This window comes from Ananas comosus, linkage group 3 (genome assembly GCF_001540865.1).
Source record: "Ananas comosus cultivar F153 linkage group 3, ASM154086v1, whole genome shotgun sequence".
NCBI lineage: Eukaryota > Viridiplantae > Streptophyta > Magnoliopsida > Poales > Bromeliaceae > Ananas > Ananas comosus.
Window position 1 is genome coordinate 2,767,434 of NC_033623.1, and position 26,390 is coordinate 2,793,823.

The 26,390-nt window shown below is 37.1% G+C and overlaps 1 protein-coding gene across 1 annotated transcript; it reads left to right on the plus strand.

The window, feature by feature from the left end:
* On the plus strand, nt 8,291–10,679 carry LOC109707054. The gene has a single exon (XM_020228121.1). It carries the CDS (start codon nt 8,813–8,815, stop codon nt 10,088–10,090), a length of 1,278 nt encoding a protein of 425 aa, XP_020083710.1. The 5' UTR covers nt 8,291–8,812; the 3' UTR covers nt 10,091–10,679.

The window sequence follows — 26,390 nt, forward strand, 5'->3', positions numbered from 1 at the left end:
CAATCTGATAGATATATAAGAACACTAAATTTCGAATTTGATATCTCAAATACCAAAATATCAAGCTGTTACAAAATTATACTTAGTATGGTTGGTGTAGGATGTAAAGCTTCCAAGAGTTTAAATATTTTTTTTCAAAATTTTTAATATTTTTAAGAAGTTGATAAGACTAGTGAGTAACTATGGACATTTGAAACACTAGAGTATAAAATTTACTGTCTATATTTATGTATATATTTAAGCGTACAAGGAGCATTGTTCGTTTCACGTCAGATATTATTTGGTTCGATATAATTATAAATACAGTATAGTTAAAGATGTATGCAATGAAAAATACAATAATTATAATTACATGCATCTCATTTTGTTCGTTATAGTAAAAAGCTCTATAACTGTAAATATCTTTTTTGGTTGCCTGTAGTTAAAAAGTGTATTTACGAATTTTTATCATTTTATATGTGGGGTGGTGAAATTACCCTTTATATAAGAAAGGGAAAAAAAGTTTAAATAATTATTACAGAGGTAAGGTTACCTATATTTAAAACTACTCTTTTTAAGCGTGCAGTTAGAGTTACGGCCAATTTAGATGTAGTTCTAGCTATTGCAGTCGAGACTCTTCGTGCAGTTACAATTACAATAGTTGAATTACAGTGCATCAAAATAAATAAAAAATTTGAATCTACATACAGTTACAACCAGTGATGGATCCACTGTTATCTTAGTGGGGGTCTATTGACTCTATTGAGATAACCAAAAAGTAAGACTTCATGCCTTTCTTTGATATGTTGACTCCACTTTGGAATCAAAATTAATCCCAAAGTGGGGTCAATAAATAGATAGATAATGACTTTCTATCACGAGAATAAAAAAAAAAAGAGGGGCTTGATAAGTTGATCAATTCAGTCGACCTGGTAGAAAATTTTATAAAGAGTAAATTACACAATTATATATGTGATCAATTAATAAACGATTATTTTGAGACTTTTATGAAAAAAAAATATTCGACGATGATGCTATTTATATAATTTTCAGAGTATGAAAATACATTGAGAATAATTGGGAATAGAAATAGTTTTTTTTTTTATTTCTATAATATTTAAAGGTATCTGTTGACCGGATTATATTTGGATAGTTGATATACTGTACCCATACCCTAAAAATAAGTGGTTAGAAAAAAAAAAAATACCCTATCCATTTAATTTCGGATCGGATCCGAGTCTGGATACTTAAGTTAATAATATACCTATCGAGTCTTTTTGAGCAAGTCTGCGTAGTGACTAGCCGTATACTATCCGCTTAAGACCGGACACTGGTCAGGTACGGATCGTTTCTAGATCAAGTATAGATACCCATAGTCATATATCTTTTATAGACTTTATTAAACAATTTATGGATAAACTGTAAACATCTCACAATAGAAAACTCGTGTTCTAATGAGTTGCACCGAATCAGATAAAATTCATTCAAAACAAAGATTCAAACAATAAACAAAATTGCCAGGGTTTAAAAAATAAGGAATAAAATAAAAAAATAAACAAGAAGTAAATAGAGCAACTGGGGTTTTACTAGGATGCAAATATACAGACTCTTCATCTATAAGTTCTATTAAAATTAATCTCTCAACTTTAAATCTCGTTTGTTACTATTTCACTGAGTCTGGGTATGAGTTCAGGTTTGAGTCCGGATCCGGGTCCGGATTTGAAAACTCTTTCAAACCGTACCCATTAAAAGGTCGGATTTGGGTTAGGTCCAAATTGATTATGGGCATAAAGTACTTGGACCCATACCTGAAATTTTAATAAATAATTTTTTTTATCCGTGTACTATCTATTTTTTATCGAGTTCGGTTTGGGTCCGGATAGGATTCGGATAGGGTCCGGATTGGGTACGAAATATCGAATATTTTGAACTGCTTTAGTAATATTAATGAGTAGTTTATTTTTTTAGTTTATGTTTTTATATTTTCTCTTCATTATACATTTGACCCCATTAAGAAAATATTTTGGATCCACTGGTCACAACTATAATAAACTCGCAACTTAGTACTGTTGTAATTATTCAAGGCTGCTGGAGTATGCTTTGAGCCAACACCATCATTTTCATCAAATATATTAGTGAACAATTTAGTACACAATTTAGCAAAGGCCTCTTTCAGTGTACTGAGTTGTAACCTACTTTTCCTCAATAGTTTTGTTATTGCATTACAATAAATCTTACACTTGAGAACACTTTAAATAATAACTAGCGAAATTTTAAAGCGTCGGCAAGAATAATTTCAAAGCGTCGAGTAAAGAGTTCGTTAAGTAAATATGTCGGGATAAATATACCGACGCTTTAATATAATGTCGAAAAATTTTTATCAGTATTTGATAAAAATATGTTTATTAGCGACGTTTAATTATGGTGTCGGCACATACCAAATATTAAAAACGCTAGAATAGAGTGTCGTCTAAAAAACATTATCTAAAATATATTTTGTTGTAGTGCTGTATTGTTCCTCTCTTTTGATTGACATGCTTGTGGCTTTAATTAAAAATAATAATGATGAGTTCATATCAAAATAAATTTTACAAAGAAAATTATGTCATTCATGATACATATATGAGGACCTTTTTTAATTTTTTTCTGCTTAATTATAAAAAATTCTTCTTCACACATAGGAGGACCTTTGAATTTATTTTTACTTAATTATAAAAAAAATTCTACACTTTATCCTGTTCTTAAATATTCTCCTACATGCAGAATTTAAATAATGTCTACCCTATACTTTAATCTTATATCAAATAAGTCTAATAATTTAGAAATTCTGTTAAACTTTTATAGAAGTGTTAAGGATGATGACATGATAAGATATTTGACATAAAAAAATGCTTAAAATTCTCGCATGTGAGTACTTTTTCATACTTCCTCTTAAATTTTAATATTTGAAGGTGTGTTTGAAGAAGCTTACAGAAACGGAAAAATATGATATATCAACATGCCGTCATTAAAATTAATAAAAAAAATTCTAACAAAAGAGTTTATTTGGGATAAAACTAAAGAATATAATTACTATTATTTAAATCTTTTATACAAAAAAGTATTTGAGATACGAAATCGCCACATACTGCAACGACCCGACCCGCTAGCAATAATAACTCGTTGGGCCCAAACCACCGGCCCAAAATGCTTAAGCCCAGTTATTATTACTAGCGTGTAGGTCTCACATAACTAATCGGAATCAGTATCTCATCCGATGTGGGACTATTGGGGGCGTTACAAACTCCCCCTGTTTAGACCCTGACGTCCTCGTCGGGTCCAAACCAGATCACAGACAGACAAACCAGGACCATTACCAGGTGATATGAGATTCTAGAGGTGGCTCCTACGGGTTCAAGAGGTGGCTCCCACCAAACCCGTTGGTGTAGCACTTTGTCCCGCATAGCACTTAGTTCTCACACTTTCGGCTGGTATTCGGCTCTGATACCAATTGCAACGACCCGACCAGCTAGCAACAATAACTCGTTGGGCCCAAACCACCGGCCCAAAATGCTTAAGTCCAGTTATTATTACTAGCGTGTAGGTCTCATATAACTGATCGGAATCAGTATCCCATTCGATGTGGGACTATTAGGGGCGTTACACATACACAAAAACTCTCATGCACGCAAAGCGTCTAAATCGGTAAACAATTAAGAATTCACTACAACAGTAGATATCAGAACTTAAATAAAAGTAACTATAAAAATTAAAACTATCCTGTACATATATCGCAACCAAAATACACCCACATCTCTTCAATTGTTGTATTTGGAATGCAAGGTGAAGTGTAGAAGGATTTTTTTTAGAATTGATGGTTTCCTTTTTTTGTTAGGTGTTGTATTTTTTTTTGGAAAAACTTTAAATACAACTTCTATAGCTTCGCACCTTCTCACTTTAGTATTCTGTGATTTAAAGTGTATCAATTTAATGTTATGTGGTTTCATTTTTATCTTTTTATTATTAATTTTACTTTTTTTTCGTTAAATCAGTGACAAAATTAAAACTAAAGGATACTAAAGTAAGTATTTGATAAACTTAAGTGGGGTATATGAAATTTTTTGTATATAATAACGAAATATTAACGCTGACGAAAAAATAAAAATGAGACCACAGAACACTAACTTAATACAATTTAAAGCACAGAATATTAAAATGAGAAGATGCGAAATCATAGATGTAGTATTTGAAGTTTACCCTACTTTTTTTAAACAATAATAGCACAGACCTTAGTACTGACCAGTTGCTGTGTCAGATCTAGAATGGATTCTCTGTGATCTAAATGACTAAATCTGAATCTGATTGGACCTACACAACTGTTCCAATCTACAACATCTTAAATCTCTGAACATAATATAAGGTGACAGGAATGTCACAAATGAACCTCGGATCCATTATTTATGCATTAAAAGTTATTGGATATGTTTTGGAACCTTCATATGTATTACTATTACAAAACTTCAACTTAATTTAAGACAATAAGCTCCTCAGTGATCCCAAATAAAGCTCTTTAAAAATTGGGCCGCTCAATAGGTTTGTACTTCAAATTAAAATTTTAAATCACACAATAAATAGGAAAACTCCAATATTCTCTACTTTTTGTGACTCTTATGTAGTCATGGAAAGTTAAAAATTGAAAAATTTAGGTGTAAACATCCCAAATAATTTTGTGAACTTTTGGATTCGAAACCGTAAGATATACACTCCTTTGAGGTGTATGGATAACATTTTTTTTCTTTTTACCAAAACAGCAATACTATCTATATATGTACCCTATTCATGGTATAAAGTTTATTCCAATAGGCCTCTTGTAACTCTTATTAAACTACTAATCTTATCAATTCTCTTTGATTTTACTAAAATCCAAAAAGGTTTATCAATTCTTGAATCCTTAGGTGCGAAATATATAACCTCATAAGGGGTGTACATATAGTATTTTCCTTATGAGAAATGAGAAAATCTTGTATCACTGAGACCCCTAGGGGTGAATGGATAGAATATTATTTGAAAATATCCGCATCCAGATAGAAAATATTTGAATCCGGTTGAATATGGAAAATAAAATTGATTTTAGAGAGTCAAAATTATCCAAATATCTAGGGAAAATGAGTATAGATACAAATATCCAAATTTTTTAGTATTATATTTTATATTGACAAATTAAATTGCAATATTAATTGGAAACATCCCATATCCCTAATCCTTTAATCCCAATATTCTATTTTCATGTTTCAATACTGTGCTTTCAAGTTTTTAGATGTGTAAAAAAAAAATAAAAACTTCTAAGTGTTTGATTGCCAATATGTATATGGAGTAGATGGCTTAATTGCTATTTATTGAGAGATAAGAAGGAGTTTGATTGCTTTTTGTGAAATAATAATATTTCCTTGGAGAGAAATAAAATAGTCTTGTGTGCTCTTTGTTTATTTTTGTATTTGTTAAATATGAATATAGGTATATAAAAATATAGGTATATAAAAAATTAAATATAGGTATACAAAAATTTGAATATGAATGTAAAACTTTATTTACATTATTGCTAATTCTAATTCATATATAATAATATATAATATAAATATATAATATAATATATAATATATAATATATATATATTAAAAATTGTTTGCTAAAAAAATTTAAAAAATAATAATACATATATGACATCATTTAAATTAAAAAATAACAAATTTCTATTTCGTTTCTCCTTTAGGGCTTGTTTGGTTAAGTGTGAATTGGATATGGATAATGGAATGCGAATAAATTGGAATGGTAATTGGAATGGCCCACTCCCCACAGACGTTTGGTTTATTTGTGGATTAGATTGGAATGAGTATTCACATTTCATTGTTTGGTTCGTATAAACTAAAAAAAGTATAGGATTCTATAATACTAATTTTACTCTCAAATATAAATTTATATTATTTAAAATTTATGAAAAATATAATACTATTCTTTAATAAGTTTTTCAAAAAAAATAACAAATTTATTTTTAAAATCTTTTATTGATGTTGGTTAGGGATAGGGTTTTGAGAGGGGATATATATATATATTTTTTGATGAGAAAGGGGTGAAGAGAAGGAGGGTGAGATGGTCACATGGGCTTCGAGAACTTAGTGGGCTTCCGGAATGAAATCTCAATCCGGGCTAGAAGACCGGAATCAAGTTGAAGGCTAATGGGCCATTCCCATTCCAGTCCGGAATAGGAATCCCAAACCGATTCATGTGAACCAAACAAAATTAACCGGATTTGATCAAACCGATTCACATTCCATACCCAAAATGGATGAACCAAACAAGCCCTTAATATTTTATTTTATACCATATGACTATTTAATATTAATTAGAAGGGGGTCTCTGATTGAGGAGCTTATGGAAAAGTTAAGGAGAAAAAAATTCTAATTTTATAGTCGATTTGGCTCCCTTGATATAAAATGTTTGCTAAAAGAAAATAGGTAAAACAGATGCAACTAATCTAAACTTGAAGTCATTTGTTAACAATTATCTAATTTTTTAAAAAATTTATTTACAACTATCTAACTTTTAAAAAAATTTATTTTACTTCTAATCTTTTATTTTATTTGATTTTAGTTGTTTATTTGTTTTAAAACTATTGCATGTTAGCTTAAATGAGCCAGTATCTTACTTCGTAGCAGAGGCCAGGTTGGATCGAGTCATAGTCAAAGAACGTTAGTGTTGTGTGTTTACACACTTCAAGTGCGATGAGCATCCTCATTCCTTTAGTTAAAATTTTTGATATTATTGATCATTACTTTCTATTTACAGATGGTATAAAAACTAGTGACACTCTGTTTGATCCCTACATGCGAAATGCATTTTCGGGGGAGATAGAGGCTGTTGACTTAAATAGACTAGCATCCCTGCCTCCTGGCGGAGGCCGATTTGAGCCGAGTCGTAGCGAAGGCCGTATCGTTATGTGTCCATTAAATTTAAGTGTGATCGGTGTCCTCTTTTCTCCAGTTTGAGCTTATAGAATTTTTGGTTAGTACTTTCGATCCACATTGCATATATCCAGTGCATTTGTATATTTGTACACAACATCTTTGTTGGTCATTTATTTTATCTAATTATTTAATCTCTACTATCCAATGAGTTGTAGTTCTTTAGTTAAAAAATGAGTGATTGAATTTTTAATTTGAGATGTATTTAAAAAAGAATTGAGATATAGTGTATAAATAAATATCTGAATGCATCAAATGTAGTCAATCACTTTTTGCCACTGAAGAAGCATAGGACAACATGCTTTTCCAATGGCAATTATAATCAATCATAATTTTATAATATAAAAAGGTACAAACATACAATCCAATCTTTTAAATTTGATTTTAGTATCCGGCCTTCCAATTTATTTAATTTGAGTCAGTCAACATCCTCTTTAACTTAAAAATTTAAATTATTTATTTATTTTAATAAATTTATAGTTGTAAAAATTGTATAAAATATACTTATTAAATCTGTGAAGATAAACTACATATTTAAATTTTAAAAGTCAAAGTGTCGTCGACTGACTCAATCAAACAAATCGAAAGGTTGGTCAGTAAAATTATAATTTTGAAATGCCGAGCAACCAATTCAAAATGGTGTATATTTTTATCTAAAAGAAATATTTTTTAAAATTTTAAAAATTTTTATAATATAAAAAATATCTCTGGCTACGCTAGTACAGTACCCTATTAAATTGTGGTTTAGTACAAACACATTGAGTAACGTTTCCTTTCTCCATTACCACCACTCTTACAACGGCTCCCTTCACGAGCCAGCTTGTCACGACACGTGTCATTTAATTCCCCCTCACCGACCTTCCCAACTCTGATCCTTACAGCCCATGTGAATTTCCCATAATACCCCTCGCTGCAACTGGTCCTTCAGTGGCATTCTTGTAATTTTGTCCTACGCCAGTGGCGTTACGTACGGTCACTTCAACCGCTCGTGAGATCGCCGCGATGGGGGAAATTAATTACGTGGTAAAAATGTAGGGAGACCCCTCAACTATACGCGCCTCTGAAATGCGCGCCCCAACCTCTATTTTTATTTTGATCGGGACCTTTTATCAAATCTAGTAATTTATTTTAGTTATTAAATGCCAGTTAATTTTATTAGCTATTAAAATTGGTTAAATCACCAGTATATTTGAGAGAATTTCTAATTTATTAACTAAAAATTAGTTTATTGCAAAGATTAAATGCTGAAGAGTTATTTTTGGAAAAAAATAAATTTCAAATGGGATATCGTTTAGGGGGGTCGGCGTATATTTTTACCAAACTATCCGACGCGGAGATCCTTCGATCGATTCGTGGGCCTCTCTTCTCCCTCTCCCTAGGGTTTCCCAAGAGCGCACGGGGGGAGAAGCTGCTACCATTTTTAGGGTTTCGGAGCATCGGATTTCGCGGAGATTCCATCGGATTTGGCGATTCTGAGGTCGCTTTTTCTCTGTGATTTTGGGGCAAAAATGTGTACTTGAGCTCGATATTGGTGTTACGATCTACTTGGTTGTTTCAGATCTATGCAAAGATCACGGATTAGAATTTTTTTTTTTTTTTTTTGTTCCGAGTTTTTTGATGTGTTAATGTTTCAATTTTATGCCCAAAGGTGTAACCTTTTTTGTTTTCTGGAAGGAATTAATTTTGGATTTAGCTTGATTCAGATGTTTATACGTGCTCAAGGCCTCTTTGTTTAGATCTGAGGGCTATAATCTCCGGATTATGCGTTGCTACAGCAAATGCAGGTTCGTGGAATGCTCAATTCCTTTGTGCTTTGTTGATCTCTAAATGTTTTGATGGACCGCGAAAATGACGGCTCTACGAGGTGCCAGAAACACCCTACTGAGATCTTCACTGGTTTCTGTCCTTCTTGTTTGGTGGAGAGGTTGTCTACGGTCGGCACGAGCAACTCCAGGAGCGAGATCGTAGAAGAGATCTCAACAGAGATCTCAGTTGCGTTCCCCGTTGCCGAGGAGAAGAAGCGCGGTGAAATCAGGCGTAAAAAGACCCTCCTTTCGCTGTTTCAGTTGGATGATGTTGTTGATAATGGCGTGAATGAGGAATCTCTGAGGAAAGAGGTAGAGAGCTCGAGAATTGGGAACAATGGTGCCAGTTGCTCTGAAGCAGCCCCGTCGGGGAATGTTGCCGCTGATGAGAAGATAATGGTTGCTTTGGATGAGCGGAAATTGAACGGAAAAGGCATGCTGTATTGGTTGAGCTCGATTTTGCCAAGGAAGGGATTGACACGGGAGAAAGTGAATACTTCGAACGATGGCCGATCGCAGGAAAGGTGTTCAATTGATCGCCCAAGAGAAATGCCGTTGGAAAGAAAGCCTAGTTTCCGGTATTCTTGTGACTGGATGGTGTGCCGAGAGTCGAGAAGGGGCTCATGGGAACTCCCTAGGCGTTCGTGGGATGGTTCAGTGGTGAGTAGGGCACTCGCCTGCTCGTTTGCCTGCCTTGAGGAGCGAAAAGATGGGATTAGAAGTATAAAAGGAAAATTAGCGGAGGATATTACGAGCAGAAACCCTAACCCATCTGCTGAGTGTGGTGATACAGCCAAAACTAATGGTCAGCCCTCGGCTGATGAATCCTCTGCAGATTTAGCTATTTCGAGAATCAATAGGAGAAAATCACACAGATGGAGCAATGTGTGGGATTGGAGTGTTACTAGCCCTCTGAGGGATATTGTAAAGAAGCGTGAGCGTGTGTTGGAGAGGTCTCTGTCCGAATCTTGGAAGGATGGGCGAAAGGATAAAATCATAGAAGCTACGGAAGCTGATAGTGGAGTGCATGTTAATCGGAACGGCTCAAGTTCATCTAGAGAGAGCCAGAGTGTGAAACGGAATGTGAATGCTGCTAATGATGATATGCAGAACCTCAAACCTGATTGGCAAACGAAAAGAGAAAGCCGACTCGGTCGGAGTCGGAGTGTTCATTACTCCTCTCCTGGAAATGTAGATAATGGGCTGTTGCGCTTTTATTTGACACCCTTAAGAAGCAGTAGAAGTACTAACAAAGGTAGGAGGAAAAATTCACGCTTATTTGCTAGAGGTATATTTGGGTTTTACTAATAAGGGGCACTGCGCTTGATCTATGAGATAAAGAAAAACTCCTGCATCCAAGAAAACCCCTTTTGCTCCTACTTTGTTGTTGTTACGAAGGATAGGTCGTCAGGACAAATTATTGACACCGGAATTGTTTGCTACGGGAAGTGCTCAGTTAATCTAAATGCTTTCTATCAAACTGAGGAAAGTTGCATCAGAGATGGAATAACTTGGTTTCAGTATTCATGGTATGTCCAAAGAGTTATTCTTTACTGTTGTATGTTAGTATACTATGTTCAGGTTAACTCTGTAGATTAATAGGATGATATAATTGTTTACTCGACAGATAATAATGGAAAGGGTTAATTGCATACACGTCCCTGCAAATATAGTGAATTGCAGATATATCCCTGCAAAACTCAATTTCTATAAGTTGTCCCTGCAAAAGTCCTAATATATGCAGATATGTCCCCCTGGTTAGAATTTGTTAGGAAACTGTTAATTTTTTAACAGTTTTCTTGTGAAATGACCTTTTTGCCTTCACAAATATATCCCTCCAAAATATTCCCTCTTCCCCTTCTTTTTCTCTTCCTTTTCGGGCCGCTGGAGCGGACGGCGGCGGCGGCGGTGCGGGGTTGGGTTCGCCGGCAACGAAGAAGAGGGAAGAGAAAGAAAGAGAGGAAGAAGAAGAGGGAAGAGGAAGAAGGAGAGGAAAAGGGAGAGGAAGAGGGAAGAGAAAGAGGAAGAGGGAGAGGGTTCGCCGCCAACACCGCCGCCGCATCTCCTCCCTCGCCGGCGACGAAGAAGAGGGAAAAGGAAGAGGGAGAGAAAGAAGAAGGGCGAAAAGGAAGAGGGAGAGGAAGAGGGAAGAGAAAAAAGAAGAGGGAGAGGGTTCGCTGCCGCCGCCGCATCTCCTCTCTCGCCGGCGACGAAGAAGAGGGAAAAGGAAGAGGGAGAGAAGAAGAAGAGGGTAAAATTGTCATTTCACTCATTAATTAATCATGGTTAAGTATTTTAATTATGGTTAACGAAATTTCTCTAACGGAAACTAACGGCAGGGACATATTTGCATACATTAGGACTTTTGCAGGGACAACTTATGGAAATTAAGTTTTGCAGGGATAGATATGCAATTCACTATGTTTGGAGGGACGTGTATGCAATTAACCCTAATGGAAAAGTTTCTGTCATATGTAGTTTGTTTTCTTCACTGTTTGTTCTATAAAGTCATTATTTGAGCTTTATTTGTTTCAGTATTGCTGCGATTAGCTGGGTCTATTTACATAGTTGCATGTACAATGAGCAAAAACTGATACCTTTTCTTTTCTCTTCAACCCCTCCCTCCCTTTTCTGTTTAATTAATTCTGGCATTTCTATGTGCTAAAACCATGAAATTCCACACAAAGTTCTCGATCAAAGACTCAGTGTGTTACATTGAACGTGAGTAATTTGTAATAGCTTTGTATTTTTGTTTCTCTGTCATACCTGGTGTTTTTTGTTTTTTTTTTTGTGTTATAAGTTGTTTTCTGATGTAATTTTATTACCTTCTTGCTACGTCTCTATGACATGTTATGTCCGGGTGTCACTAAATAGGCCATACCTTATGCATCACTTTGATCTAGCTTACATGTATGACTTATTTTCTTGAATTTGGTCAGAACGTCTTCATTTACGCTAAGCAATGTCTCCGACCTGGGCCCTGCTGGTAAGATTGTGTTGTGCATAGCCTTTTATGTTTCTAGGTATTATTCTAACACCAAAGTGAGATATCTGTGCTCTTTTGGTAGTTTTATTGAATGCGTACATTTGCATTCTATGTCATCTTCTTGTGATAGTGGTTTGTCTTCACCATCCATGGATAGAAAATTTTTATTTCTTTGGGGTCAAGATACTGTTGTATTATTTAGAGAAAATTAACTGTTGGTTGGAACTTGGACTAGAGAGATTGTGACGAATACGTAGTGGGTAATGGCAAGAGATTATAGAGGATCAATGATGGTATAAATCTATTTTATTCATAGTGATCATCATGGAAAGAAATTATAGAGGGTAATACAGGTAATAGAACATACTTTTACATCGCTTGATTCATCAATAGTTTGAAGTTGAATGAGATTAACAGTGATCTTCTTTAGAATTATTATGTTTCTTCTGTATAACATCAGTTGGCATTGTTGCTAGTTAAGAGTTTCGTATCTCAAAATCACCAGTTATATTAGTAATAACTAAGGACGATATGTAGCACAACTTTGCAAGTTTGCTCTGTATATCTGTATAGAATTGTGTATGTTTTGAGTTTAATTTTTTCAATTTTTTGCATGCCTTTAAGGAATTGTTTATTCAGAGAGGACGTAGGAACATAACTTAGTTCTCGAACTAACCTCACTCTTAGTTAGGGTTTTTTCGAGTCCAACAGAAGATAGGAGTGAAGAGCTGATAGATGCCTTACCTGCAGATTTCAAAGGAATAATTTGGGTTTGACTTGCTTTATTCATAAGGGATGTTGATTCCTTTGTTGGGTTATGTTTATTTCCTATTGTTTTCCAATCTACTTAAAGAAGAACTTTCTTGGAGATTCATAAGAGTGATTTCTTACAGAAGCTGTGCCTCACTGATCCTTACAGCTTCTGTAAGTAATCACTCTTTTGAATCTCCAAGAAGTTTCTTCATCAAGTAAATTGGAAAACAGAAGGAAATAAACATAATTCAGAAAGGGGATCAGCATTACTCTTCTGAATCAAACAGGTCAAATTGACATGTGCGAGGTTTGGGATTACTTATGATCCTGTACACAGTGATAAAATGCAAGCTTCAAATTGAAGCAAAATCATATGCAAGAGGGTGATTGAGACACAAGGTAAAGCGCAAGTGCGCAAGGGTGGCCTTTGTAATTTAGCAAATTTATTATACAGCAGAATCAATGCATTAGCGGGCGAATAAATAGTCGATACAAAGATTTATCAAGGACTACTATATGATTGGAGTCAAATCAATTAGTTTTACTTGTTAGCTTTTTCAATTGTTGCAGAGTAAACCAGATTTGACCCTACAGATTCAACCTTCCATTGATGTTTCATTTGAGGATTTCCAGCAGCAGCAACATATTCCAATTGATAGAGCTGAAATTGGGCAGGAGAAGGTGGGTTTCAGGTCCCCTGATTCAGTAACTTAGTCTGGGCCTAACAATTCAATTTAGGGTCATTTAGATTCAAGCTATAGGTTGTTTCACCTTAACCCCACTGAAATTGAACCTGAAATTTCAAAAACTTGCCTTTTTCATCTATTAGAGATTTAACATCTTTTCACCTGGTTGGATGATTATGACTAATTTATGAAGTTTGGATGTTTTCTTAACTTTTGAAGTGGATCAAATCACAATCTTGGTAGTTTGAACAATAGATTCTTTGGAAGTTCTAATATCAAAGCAGTGAATAGCTATTGTGCTTGCAATCATGAGAATGGCATTTTTTGATAAAGTCCCATTTTTTCTCGAGTAGGCTATTGTGCTTTTATGAGTACGGAGGTTTTCGTTCTCGTAATTTGTTTTATATAATGAGACTTCCGAATCGACAATCAATTCTATTAGATTTGATCTAGGGTATTTAAAATATTTAAAAATATGATTTTTTTGATATCATTTATCTAGTGTTTAAAAGGGTTTAATATCAATAATTTTAATGGTTAATGTGAGTTGTTTACTAGTTTGACTGTGTATAGATTTTCAAATCAAATAAAATTTTGAGAGAAAAATTTTTAATTATTAACAGCAAAATTAATATTTCTGATCTAAAATTTCGATATTATATTATTACTTTTTGTGAGATTGTTATTTTCAGTCAATGGTTTTGAGCCATTTATGTAACCGATATTGAAAAATCGTAAAATTTATTTTTAAAATACTTCAAATACTCTAGATTAAGCTTACTATAGCTGATTGTCAATTCAAAAATTCTATCATAGAAAATAATTTAGGAGTATGGAGGCTTTTGTGCTCTTAAAATTATAGTAGTCCTACTCTTTTTTCTTTTTCTTTTTTTGGTTAAAGGCTAAGGCGCCTGCTGGAACTTTCGGGCGCTCAAAAACTACGTGGCAGTATGTGGTTAGTGATCCAAACACCTGCCTAGTCTGCTTGAACCACATCTTGGGCTCGTGCAGGGAAGACTGCACGTCCGATTATTTAATGAGTTGCACAACCAGTATTCTCGGTTGAGCGTCCGGAAGGTATTCGGACGCCCACGGAAGCCATTTGGAAGGTGTTCCATACGCCCGGAGGGACATTCGGTTGCTTAAAAGTTTAATCCTTCGTGCACCCGAGCTCTCAGGTAGAGCGTCCGGAAAAGGTTCGGACGGCTGCTGGGACCATTCGGAAGGGTTTTCGGACGCCCGAAAGCTGACCTCTCGCGAGCCAACCCTCGAGTAGAGCATCTGCTTGTTTTGGATGCTCAACTGGGCCAATCGAAACATTTTTTGGCTGCCCAAAGTCTTATTCCGGGCACCCAAAACGTTCGGAACTCAGGTTCACTTCTTTCGTAACTCCGTTTCGATCAATTCGATCCAAATTCAATCTGAACTTCCTCAAATCCATTTTAATCATGTCTACTTAATCCGTATTTTGTCAATTTAGTCAATATTCAGTACATATATATTGCACGTCCACTTAGCTAGTAATAATAAGTATATCAGTCCACAGCAGCAAAAGGCCACGGGGATGTTAACAGACCCGCCGAATGGACATAATTTTTTCTGTTCGAACGAAGCACCAACATAATCTAGCATTAGCAAAGTAACACTGGAGATCACAACTGAAAGTTTTTCCAAATCACAAGAACTAGAATAAGTGCTAAATAAACAAACCCCAAAAAGTAAAGTAAACAACAAAAGGCCTTGGCCTTCACCAATCCAGAGATGTAGTACAGAACAACTCTCTATCTGGTGGTCCTATGTAGTATATGCACACTGGTAGGGGATGCTATCTATTGCGCAATTCTCTTATCTCAGTCAGCGAATGGTGCACCTATCTCTGAAAAGAAAACCATAAGAGGGTGTAAGAACTACTAAACAGTAGTTTCCAGTGGATACGATCGGCGACAACCACCCACTAGGTCTACCTGAAGCGAGAATAAGTGAAAAACAACTAAATTTACTATAAACTGAGCTACAGAGAATACTATAAATAATAACTCTTTATTTTCTGTCATGCTTCTACACTAGTAATGATCAAGAAGAGAATGACTGAATCATGCATCGATGCTAATACAAATAGATAAATGCAAGAAGATACCTAATCGCAATGACTGTTACTGCGGAAGAGATTACTAACTGCCGACAGATTACTTCTCCGAGGCGTACTTGTAGATCAACACTGCGTCTTCTGCGCGGTTATTACGGAAAGCTGTGATCACCTATTCCACAATTGTGTTTATGTATGATACCTCCTCTTCAGCGCGGAAGGCTCGGTCGTATTTGATGGCACCACGAATGACGTCCGAAGTCTTTGGGAACGAACTTCTACCAACCCTGCAGACTCTGAGAACACAAGGTCTGACCCTTCTCACAGCAATCTGGTGGATCGTTTGGGGGGATAGCAACAATTCCATCTTCCGGGGTATCCCGACCGATGCTTCCAGGTCTCTAGGATGTGTTAATCTTCTGATCACCAATTGGGCCGCTCTGCGTTGATGCGTCACTAGCTTCATCTCGCCTAGCTAGCTCTTTTCTGTTTCTTAGTTTTACCTCTTTTGCCTATTTTTTCGGAAACCCTAGCTGCTTTCAACTTGCATGCTTAGTTCATTTTGCTTAATAAATGAAGTAGATAACTTGCTACCTTTTTCTCAAAAATAAAATAAAATAAAATAAAATTCTACTTTCCGATACAATTTACACTAACATTATCCTCCATGAGCATACATAGCATATAGACATGTATTTGCATCAACGAAGATATAGTAGGAACTTCACTGTTTTCAACAACTCGTAACCCACCTCGAATTGTTAATCCGGTCACGGCGAGAAATCCACCTCTCATGCACCTCTCCTCGGCTCACGTCCCGCAAGGATCCACTTAGAAACTCTAAAATCAGCAAGTGTACTAGCGAAATAAAGAAATACTAAATTTCCTCAATTTGGTGATTTAATCAACAAAAGGTGTAGATGGACGAAACTAGATTACCTTGATGATCTGAGTGAGGTAATTCTAATTCCGCGGGAAGTGACAAGAGGTTCGGTGGAATCCTCCAAATGCTCCACTGAAGAATCTGAACTCCGAAACTCCTAAAATCCAACGAAAGGTCAAACTGCACTTTAACTTCAATTCCTTTCGATTACCACAAATTCCAGCAAAAGTAAAGTGTAAATCGGCTTCCTACTTTCCTCTCCTTCGAACGAACATCGATTTAATTTCTCTCTCTCTCTCTCTCTCTCTCTCTCTCTCTCTCTCTCTTTGCCTTGCCCCTGAACCAGCAGCTTTACTGTTACTTACAGATTAAGAACATATATTGGCATCCGTTTAAATCATGTCTAAACTTCTTCAAATCCATTTTAATCATGTCTACTTAATCCGTATTTTGTCAATTTAGTCAAAATTTGGAGCAGGGCTGCTGTGCTCTCAGGAGTACGGAGGCCTCCGTGCTCCTGAGCCGTTTTCGATGATGGAATTTTCGAATCGACGGTCGGTTCCGTTAGACTTGATCTAGCGCATTAGAAGTTTCTAGAAAATAATTTTTGTGATTTTTTGATATCATTTACCTAGTGAACGAAAGGATTCAAAATTCATAATTTTTAATGGTTGATATCTGCTGTTTTTAAGTTTAACGGTGTAGAAGTATTCAAATTAGATGAAATTTTGATACAAAATTCTTTATACTATCTACAACAAGATCAATATTTTTGATCAAAAATTTTACTGCTATATTACCACTTTTTATAGGATTTTTATTTTCAGCCGTTAAAAATCATTGATTTTGAATCCTTTCGATTATTAGGTAAATGATATCGAAAAATCGCAAAAATTATTTTCTAGAAACTTCAAATACGCTAGATCAAGTTTAACGAAGCCGATCGTCGATTCGGAAACTCCATCATTGAAAACGGCTCAGAAGCACGGAGGCCTCCGTGCTCCTGAGAGCACAGCAGCCCTGCTCCAAAATTTGATACATATATATTGCACGTCTACTTAGCCTCCGTGCTCCTGAGAGCACAGCAGTCCTGCTCCAAAATTTGATACATATATATATTGCACGTCTACTTAGCTAGTAATAATAATTATGTCAGTACAATTACTTACAGATCAAGAACATATATTGGCTTCTTCTTTCAAGTGTGACTTGAGAATCTAATGTCTTTGTATGCACAAGAAACAGCTAATTGGCCATTAACTCTTGGGAGTTGGGACATCCCCTGGTAGAAAAGAATAAAGAAAATTGTAAAGTTTCATTAGTGAGAAAATAGGGAGTTGGCACAAGAAACAGCTAATTGGCCATGCGTTATCTATAAATTCCTATAAAAATTCATGTCCTTTTGTCCATATCCTTTTGTCCATGTAGTGATATTAGTTTAATTTTGTGTTTTTGCAGGACCTATCTGTCATACTAAATTATCTTATTTAATTATTAATTTATGTGAGAGCTATCATTCATCTTGGGTCATGAGCCCCACTTCTCAGTTTTTTTAGTCATCTTCTTCCCACTTAATTGCTCACATGATTTTCATTTAATTGATTTGTATAGAATCTATCATTCATCCTAATTATAAGGCCTTGTCAGTGTTTTTTTTTTTCCTCATCTTCTTCCCGTGTAATTGCTCATTCGGTTCCCATTTACTTAGTTCAATGTACTTGGTTCATCTTCCAACTGGTTACCACCTTTAACTCTAAACTGTTTGCCCTAGATGCCGCTCACCCCCCTAGATGTCTCTCCGGCTCCTGATGTGTCCTCCCTAGACAGAAAAGTGGGCCAAGTTCATTGTCGGTTCTTCTTCCCGTCACTCCATTTTCGTTAGCAACGTTTCGTTCCTGCCGGTTGATCCTCCTTCGGTCGCAAAAATGGTTCAGATTAATTCTTTACTCTCCCTTTGACTCGGATACATGTATTTGTTGAATCTGAAGGGTCGTTTTACGTTAAATGCAATTTATTTTACCTATATAAAATGCCTCCATAAATATACGGTAAAAAATCTCTATTTCTTTGCTGGTGCTCTTTTCTTCTCTGATTTAGTTTCTACCTTTCATTTTTTTTTTGAATTTCAATTTGGCTGCTTATTATTTTTTTTAAAAAAATATTGAATAATTTTACTGTCTCAGGAAATTGACTGCTTCTGTACGGTTGATCTGCGATTGATTGCCTCAGATTTTGTAAGTTCTCTGGTTTTTTTTTTTTTTTTTCCTTCCAATTTGTTGTATAATATTTGAGATATGTACAGTAGTATCAAAGTCAATCCACCAGGTGTTTTTAGAAATATTAACTAAATGAGATTTATAACAAATATAAATAGTTTCAATACATTTCTTCTCAAACCAAGCTTTATACTTCAAGTAGTCCATTTTTATATGCCCTTTCTTTTTATAGAAGTAGAATTGATTTTTCTTGCCAGAATTTTTTATTGGTAACTGAGTTAACTTCTTATAATTGGAGGCACCCTTACACTTTTTCCTTCTACACTGAGTTGCCAGATTAACATATTCTGTTATAATTTTCAACTTCTCCTACTTAAGTCTCTTCTCTTCTTGAACACACATGGTCAATAATTCATTTATTATTGATCATTCATCCTAATGTGTGTTATTGGAAATCTTAAAGGGATCAAACTCAGACGTAATGATTTTAGAATTAGATGGACTAAAAAGGTATCGGAGATCTCAACTTTTAAAACCTTTAGTTGAACTGCTATGTTCCGCATCTTCATGATATGCTCGCGGCACACTTTTGGCTTGATTGTACTTGATCCCCGAAAGTCGCTTCATCAGCGTCCTCGTGTCACGCCCCGGGGTCCCTTTGGCTTTAAAAATCGATGCAGAAGTGCTCAATTTTTTTTTTTTTGAAAACCTTGACCCCAGAGTATGTAAGATCTGCTACAAATACAGAAAATCTACTGTTTACACGGGAAGAGTCTTCCCTGCATTTACACGGTGTCGCACAAGTACAAGATACAACCACATGCATATGAACATCCATATACATTCACTATTCACATTCACATTCGTTTCATCACAGATATATATAAATTCACGTCTATTAGTTTAAAATGTTTCCTATTTGGAAACTCATTTTGAAACACCAAAAAATTATGAAACCACGAAAAACCATTTCAAAGCCATTTCCCACACGGAAATCTTTTTATTTTAAAACACGCTACCACGAGGGGTAGAAAATCGTTTTCATCTCAAAAGAAACCACAAGTCCTTTATTACATTTACAAAATTTCAATTATCCAATTAAAGGAAACCACTGAACCAATAAGTCTAAATTAATTATTTAAAAAGGCAAGTTTAAGAAGTTTAACCAAAACGGCGGGCCGATAGCTCTATCGCTCGCTAAGATGCACACCTCACGTACCATCCCGACTTGTACCCGCGACGTCACCTGAAAAGGGATGGGGGGTGAGAATATGTACACATGTCTCCCCTCCCGGTGGGTACCACAAGCCGACGAGGGCGAGGGTATTCACTAGTCAAGGAGGATAAGCAAAAGAATAGATAATGGTAATACAGAAGCAATGATAACAAGAAAACGAGAGATATATATGAATCACTACCGCTACTGTATGTATGCATCAACTCAGAAATCTGCCATGTTGGTCCGCACACCTCAAGCCTATGCTACAATTGCTCTAATTTGTATATGACTCCAGCATAAGCTTTTGGGTCAGAAAGGCATATGACCCTCGCATAAGCATCCGGGTCTGAACGGTATATGACCCTCACATAAGCACCGGGGTTTGAAAGCATATAACCCTGGCATAAAGCTCCCGGGCTCACGGGCTGGCATTCCCAATCACTTTTCTGGAAAAGAACACCCTCTTACAGTGGATCAGACCGCTGGTGTTAGTGAAATGCGTACGAGCAGTGGCAATCGATACTGATATGCTCAATAGCCAAACGTCGGCAACTAGTCGATAATCCTACCCCTCAGGGTATACCGACCGTGTAGGTCGCCAAGTAGTCAAACTGACCAAGTAGGTCACAATACCAGATGCAATGAACTAACCAAATAGGTCACAATACGAGATACAAGAACCGACCGACTAGGTCACAGATCTCACATGTAATCATAAATCTGCTCTACTTCTACTTATAATGCTAGATATGTAAACTGACCAAGTAGAGTGATAAAGAGATAATAAAGGTGCAAGGCTCAACATATAAAATGCAAAGTGATAGTAGGAGAAGGGTGGAATGGAGGTCATCGAGCGTGCACTACTGTATCGACCTCGGGTCGGAGTACCCACCTGTACGTACGTAGCACTAGTCTCCCGACTGCGGAAGAATGTCAACATGACCTACGAAGGGTCCACTGGGTTAGAATCCAACCCACGAATGAGAACCACTAACTCACAATCCCCACCTGTAAACCCACGGAAGTCAGTTTCTTAAAATCGATTACCGTAACTCGCCGGAAGTCTCGAAAATCACACCGGGACTCCGCCGGGAACTGCAAACTGCCCTGAAACTCACCAACTCGTACCACGAGTCACCCGCTACCACTAAACACAATAATTTGTGCGACCTAGCAGCAAACACATCTCTCCACATCGAAACGATTATCGCCAGATAATCGTTTCGATCCGGGTTCCCGGAAGTGTCAATTTCGACACTGGAACCCACCATCGCTCACCCGTCATTTTCGAACCCTCGAAACGATATGGGTGACCAGCCAACAAGGCTCGGCGACAACATAATTTACCGTGAGGAACTGTTGGAAGAAATTTGAACCGAAAACGCGTTCCGTCGGCGGATTTTGCCGAAAATCGTACTGGAATCGACGTTCGATTTTCGAAAAGGCCCGGGACGTTAGACAACTAATTCAGAGGTCACCCGGTGCCCGCACACACTGGCCACAGCAGTCACGAAACGTAAATTTGCACATAAGCCCCTGCAACTACATAAAATCACATCATTTTATGTGATTTTTTGGGTTTTACGAATTGACAGCGCAAACTGAGGACATTCGTGCCTGGCCAAGACACCCGTTGATAGGTCTCTGTGCTGGAGGCCGTGCTCATGATTCGGAGCATGGCCGACTACTGAAGAGAGCGCGGGAGCAACGTGAAACTCAGCGAACAGTGCGCACAGTGCCTAAACAGTGTCTAGCACGCAAACCGGGGCTTCGCTGACCCCAAATGAGGTAAGCACGATGATCGACGCGGATTAGGGATCATCGTGCTCACTTCCGGGAGTGTCGGGGTGCCCTCGGATTACCGGAACAGCAACCCAAACCCAAAACAGTGCGCAGGAAATGTAAAACTAGCTTACCGGAGCTAGGTGGAGCACGGGGTGGCCGGTGGCGGCCGGAGTGTAGGCGCGCTGGCAGGGGGAGGTTGCAGCCGGTCGGAGGGGGCCCGGGCACGTACTAGCCGGCGGCGGGAGGCGGCCAATGGCATGGTGGAGCAGCAGAGCCCGTGCTGCTCGGCTCAGGCTCACGTTTCAACGATGGCCGGGGGAGTGTCGGGGCGACGGCGACGAGTGGCTGGAGGCCAAGGGAGGGCAACATGGCCGACGGTGGGCGGCGGCGGCGCGCGGAGATGGTGCGAGCCTATTCTTGGCCGAACCCGCATAGGGTGGCCACAAGGAGCAAGGGCGGCAGCCGGGGGCCTGCGGCGACGGCGGCGACGGCGTGCGGAGGGTCGTCAGAGGCCTAGGAGGGCAGCGCGGCCGTCCAGGAGTCGGCGGCAACTCGCGGCCACGAGTTGGCTCAAGCTCGGCCCGAGCGACCCGTGGGTGACCGCGGATGGCCCAGGCGGCGCCGAAGGCACATGTGGACGGCGGGGGCCGGCGGGGGCCGGCAGGGGCGGCGCCGGAGGTCGGGTCTCGGCCAGGGAATAGGGGCCCAACGTGTGTGGGTAGTTCCCTTATGTCGACTGCCGAGAGGGTAGAGAGATTGGTGGAGGGAGACGAAGCCGACCCTTTTTCTTGCGGCCGAGGTGCGCGCGGTGAGGGGCAGGGAGGTGGTAGAGATGGCTGGGGCGCAGCTAGGGGAGCTGGGACAACTAGGGCTAGGGTTTCGTGCATGAAACCCTAGTTGCACCATTATATACATGTGCAGTTTTTGCAAAACAGTCCCCCAAAGCTGAGAATTTTCAACCAAGTCCCTCACAGCACGAGTGTTTCACGTGTACGCACCTCGACGTTCGAAATCGCGCAAAACGGTACATAAAATGTGGGGCTTTTTGTGAATTTTCCGTGTTGCCAATTTCGACCCCTCAGCAAACTTCATGCGATTTTTGGAGATCCGTCAATCGGATTTTCGATTGGATTGCGCCAGTGCGTTTAACACGACTGGGGCATCGAATCTACAATTTTGTTTCATCAAATTTGGTTGCCGATTTGCGACGAAACCCATCCCCTCACCAATTTTTCAAAAACCACGCATATATATGTGTAAATCCAATTAAATCCCTTTTTCTCGAAAATCGTGAACTCAATTCCGTCAGTGCCATTGGGTCCAGGATAGTCGCACCATCGAAAACGAGCTATTGGATCACAATGAACGGAGTCCAATACGCGCCAGAAGCCATCTCCACTAATTGGCCTCTCCAGAAAGCCGGAGTTACTATTTACTTTAAGTGATTAGTACAGATCGCGTAACTTCTCCATCCTAATACTTTTTCTCCTGAAATTTAACGAGTGCTTATGTAATTAAATTACACACAAAAATATCGTCAACAAAGGGTTTATATGCACAATAAAAATCTCAATCCTCACAGCTCGCCAAAACTTTATCGGAGCTGACAAATTGCTCCTCAATGGCCTTTAGGCAATTCTTACCTTTATCACATTTCAGAATTGATCCCATTTTGCTTTTTGATACTGTAGACTTTATGAGTATCAAGTTTAAGCGGTTGGATCGCTCCTACTTTTCTTGTGCGGATTCCTGCTATGGAGTCATTGGCCCCACTACCTTAGACGGTTGTTCAACGAGCAGAGTCAAGTCTAAATCTATATAATCCAAAGTAAAAGAAATACTTTCTTTTCAATCAGAATAGTTGCCCCCAGTAAACATAGAAATACGAAAAACATCATTAAAAAATGCAGTAGAGAAAGAAGCTGCAAAAATAAAAAAAATATAGAACTTTATCGCCTACTATAAGATAATAATCTTCAGATTAAATAAATTCTACCTTCCTATGGGCAGAGGCACTACACGCATAGAATTTATCTACTTTAATTATAAAACTGACAAAAAACTAATTCCTAAATTACGAGATTTCTATACCTGTGGGGATAAAAAATCTCGCTATCTAGAAATTCAATCCATTATCCGATTCCAGTCGAAATTGAGAAAATTATTATTTATTTGACTGCAATTAATAGTCAAACATTAGTTCACTGTCAGTAAATCCTTATGTATTCTTTATTATCTATAGGATACTGTGCCTACTTCTAAGTATACTGAAAAGTACAAATAACCTTATTCAACATTGAATGATTATTAAAATCAAACTAGGAATCTATATGAATTTTCTAATTAACTTTAATTCAATATTATTTTATAAAAAATACCGTAAGTGATCATATATCATGAGTAGGATGTTATGCCTACTCCTAAACATAGTTAATCTTACAAATCCTTATATAATATTGAATGACCTACAAATTTCATGTATTACAAAATGCAGCAGAAATAAAATAAGAGTTCAGAGTAATTTTCTTAACAAGCTCATGTGACTCAAAATTTATAAACTGTATGAAGTCAATATATTCTATACTAAATTTTTATAATCACCTTATGTATGTTTAGAATAATAACGTAAAATTACACCGCAAAAATTAATCTAAACACACTTCTTTATAATCATAAAAAAAAAAAGCAAAATAGTAGAACAAAAATCATATATGAGAAATACCAAATATTACACATGATTTTAATTAATATATAGATTTCTTAGAACAAGTCACGTTATTATACACCAAAATATATATATATATGTATATATATATATATATATATAGAATTAGGCTGGAATACTATTAATAGTAAAACGCTCTTTTTGCTATCAAGTTTTTAACCCTTGGATGAAAAATTGTAGGGTCAGAATGATATTAGTCGGTTAGAGTTGAGTGGTCCCCCTAGGGTTGAGTGGTCCCCACTAGGTTATAGTATTTAATCCAATGGTTAGAAATAATGAAAAGAGTTGATCAAAGCTAGGCTAAAAACTGGTAACAACATGGATTTGCGTACTAATGAGTAGCCCAGCTCCAACCTCTCTCTCCTCTCTATGATAGAAAAAGGAAAAGTCGGTCGCTCTCTCTCGACCTCCGGCCCCGCGGTCGGTGGGGAGCTTCTCGGGGACCCTCCCTGGATCGTCTCTCGGGTCTCTCCCTCTCTCTCTCTCCGTTCCGCATTCTCATCTCTCTCTATATATATATATATATATATATTAATATATAATATATATAGTATATATGCTAGGGCTGACTATATTTTTATGAGTATAGAGCCTCTTCATTCTAATAAGTTGTTTCATGATGGCACTTCGAATCAACGATCCACCCGTTAATATGATCTACAGTATTTAAAACTTCTAAAAATAAATTTCGTTAATTTTTCGAAATCATAATAAAGTTCATCAAGAGCGGCTATAAAATGAATGGGTCAAAATCGAACACGACGTCTTAAAAATGGATGGTTCGGATCCTTCAATTAAAATCGGGAGTCATTGATATTTATCTATGTAGTGAATAGAATTTTCTATCAAAAATTCAACCGATTTCGATTCTTTGGTATACCGTTAAACTAGCAAATATCTTCTATACCAGTACGTAAAAAATTGTCAATTTTGTGACTTTTTGTTCGTAAGGGTAAATGATGTTGAAAAGTTATAAAATTTTGATTTCTAGAGCGTTTTCATACTCTAGATAACATTTAATGGTGTAGATCGTACGATCGGAAAACTCTATCGCCGAAAATAACTTATGAGTATGAGGATAATCATACTCATAAGAGTAAGCGAGAACTCATAATATATATATATATATATATATTATTATATTATAGTATATATTATAGAGAGAGAGGAGATGCGGGGAGGGGGGGGGGAGAGAGAGCCGCAGGGCGGAGGAGAGAGAGAGAGAGAGAGAGAGAATCCGCAGGGTACTATCAATAGGGCACCAAGAAATTTTTTTGGTGCTTATGCCGAATTTTTCACACGTTAGGTTTAATCCTTGATTAGTTTTACCCGTTAGATTATACTATTCAACAACTACTCACTTAACCTTATGGGGTCCACATCATCCTACTATCCATTTCTCAAATCCAAGACATAAAAAAATCATAGTGCCAATAGCTGGTGCTATTTGATAAGAGCCAGCCTCGTTTCTACTATATAGAATATAGCTACTATACTATCAATAGTATCAAGCCCTTAGGTACTATTGAGTTTTTCGGTCGTTGATTGAGGATGTGCGTTAGGAGTGATAGTGGTCCCTAGGGTTGAGTGGGTGGTTGGTTTAATAGTATAATTTAACGGGTGGAAAATGATCACCAGGAATAGCCATCTAAATGGTAGAAAACTCAATAGTACCGAAGGCTTGATACTAATCGGATATGTATAGTGCCCGGACTCTCTCTTCTATATATAATATATATATATATAATATATATATATAATTCTTTTTTAATTTAAAAAAATAAACAATTCCCTTCTTTTTTTCTTTTTTTTTTTTATTGTTGACTGCATCCACCATAGAGGTTGCCTCATATAGCCCCTAATGGGGCCGTACACGTGGGCCCCGGCCGCCTAGCACGGCCGAAACCGGTCTGACACTGTCTTTTTTTCTTTTTTAAACTTTTTGAATCGCTTAACGCGGCCGGGCCGGTGACACTGTTTCTCCAAACGCTGGTCTCAATTGAGACCCGTCGATATCACCATTAACGCAAACCAATCGATAAATTTATTTATTTATTTATTTATTTTAATGAAAAGAAAATTTAAAGAAATATAAAAGAAACAAAAATCTGGCAAAAAATACGGCTTTCATATCATATGTTAAACTTTAATAATAATTAAGATCGTATCTTCTGCTATGATTTCGATTTTCATATCCGGGTTGTAAACGGTCATAATATCCGGGTTGCAAACGGCTATTCTTGCTCGTGGTTCATTCTCGTTCGCGATC

Coding starts and splice junctions, on each gene's coding strand:
- LOC109707054 (XM_020228121.1), top strand. CDS start 8,813: ATGGACCGCGAAAATGACGGCTCTACGAGGTGCCAGAAACACCCTACT.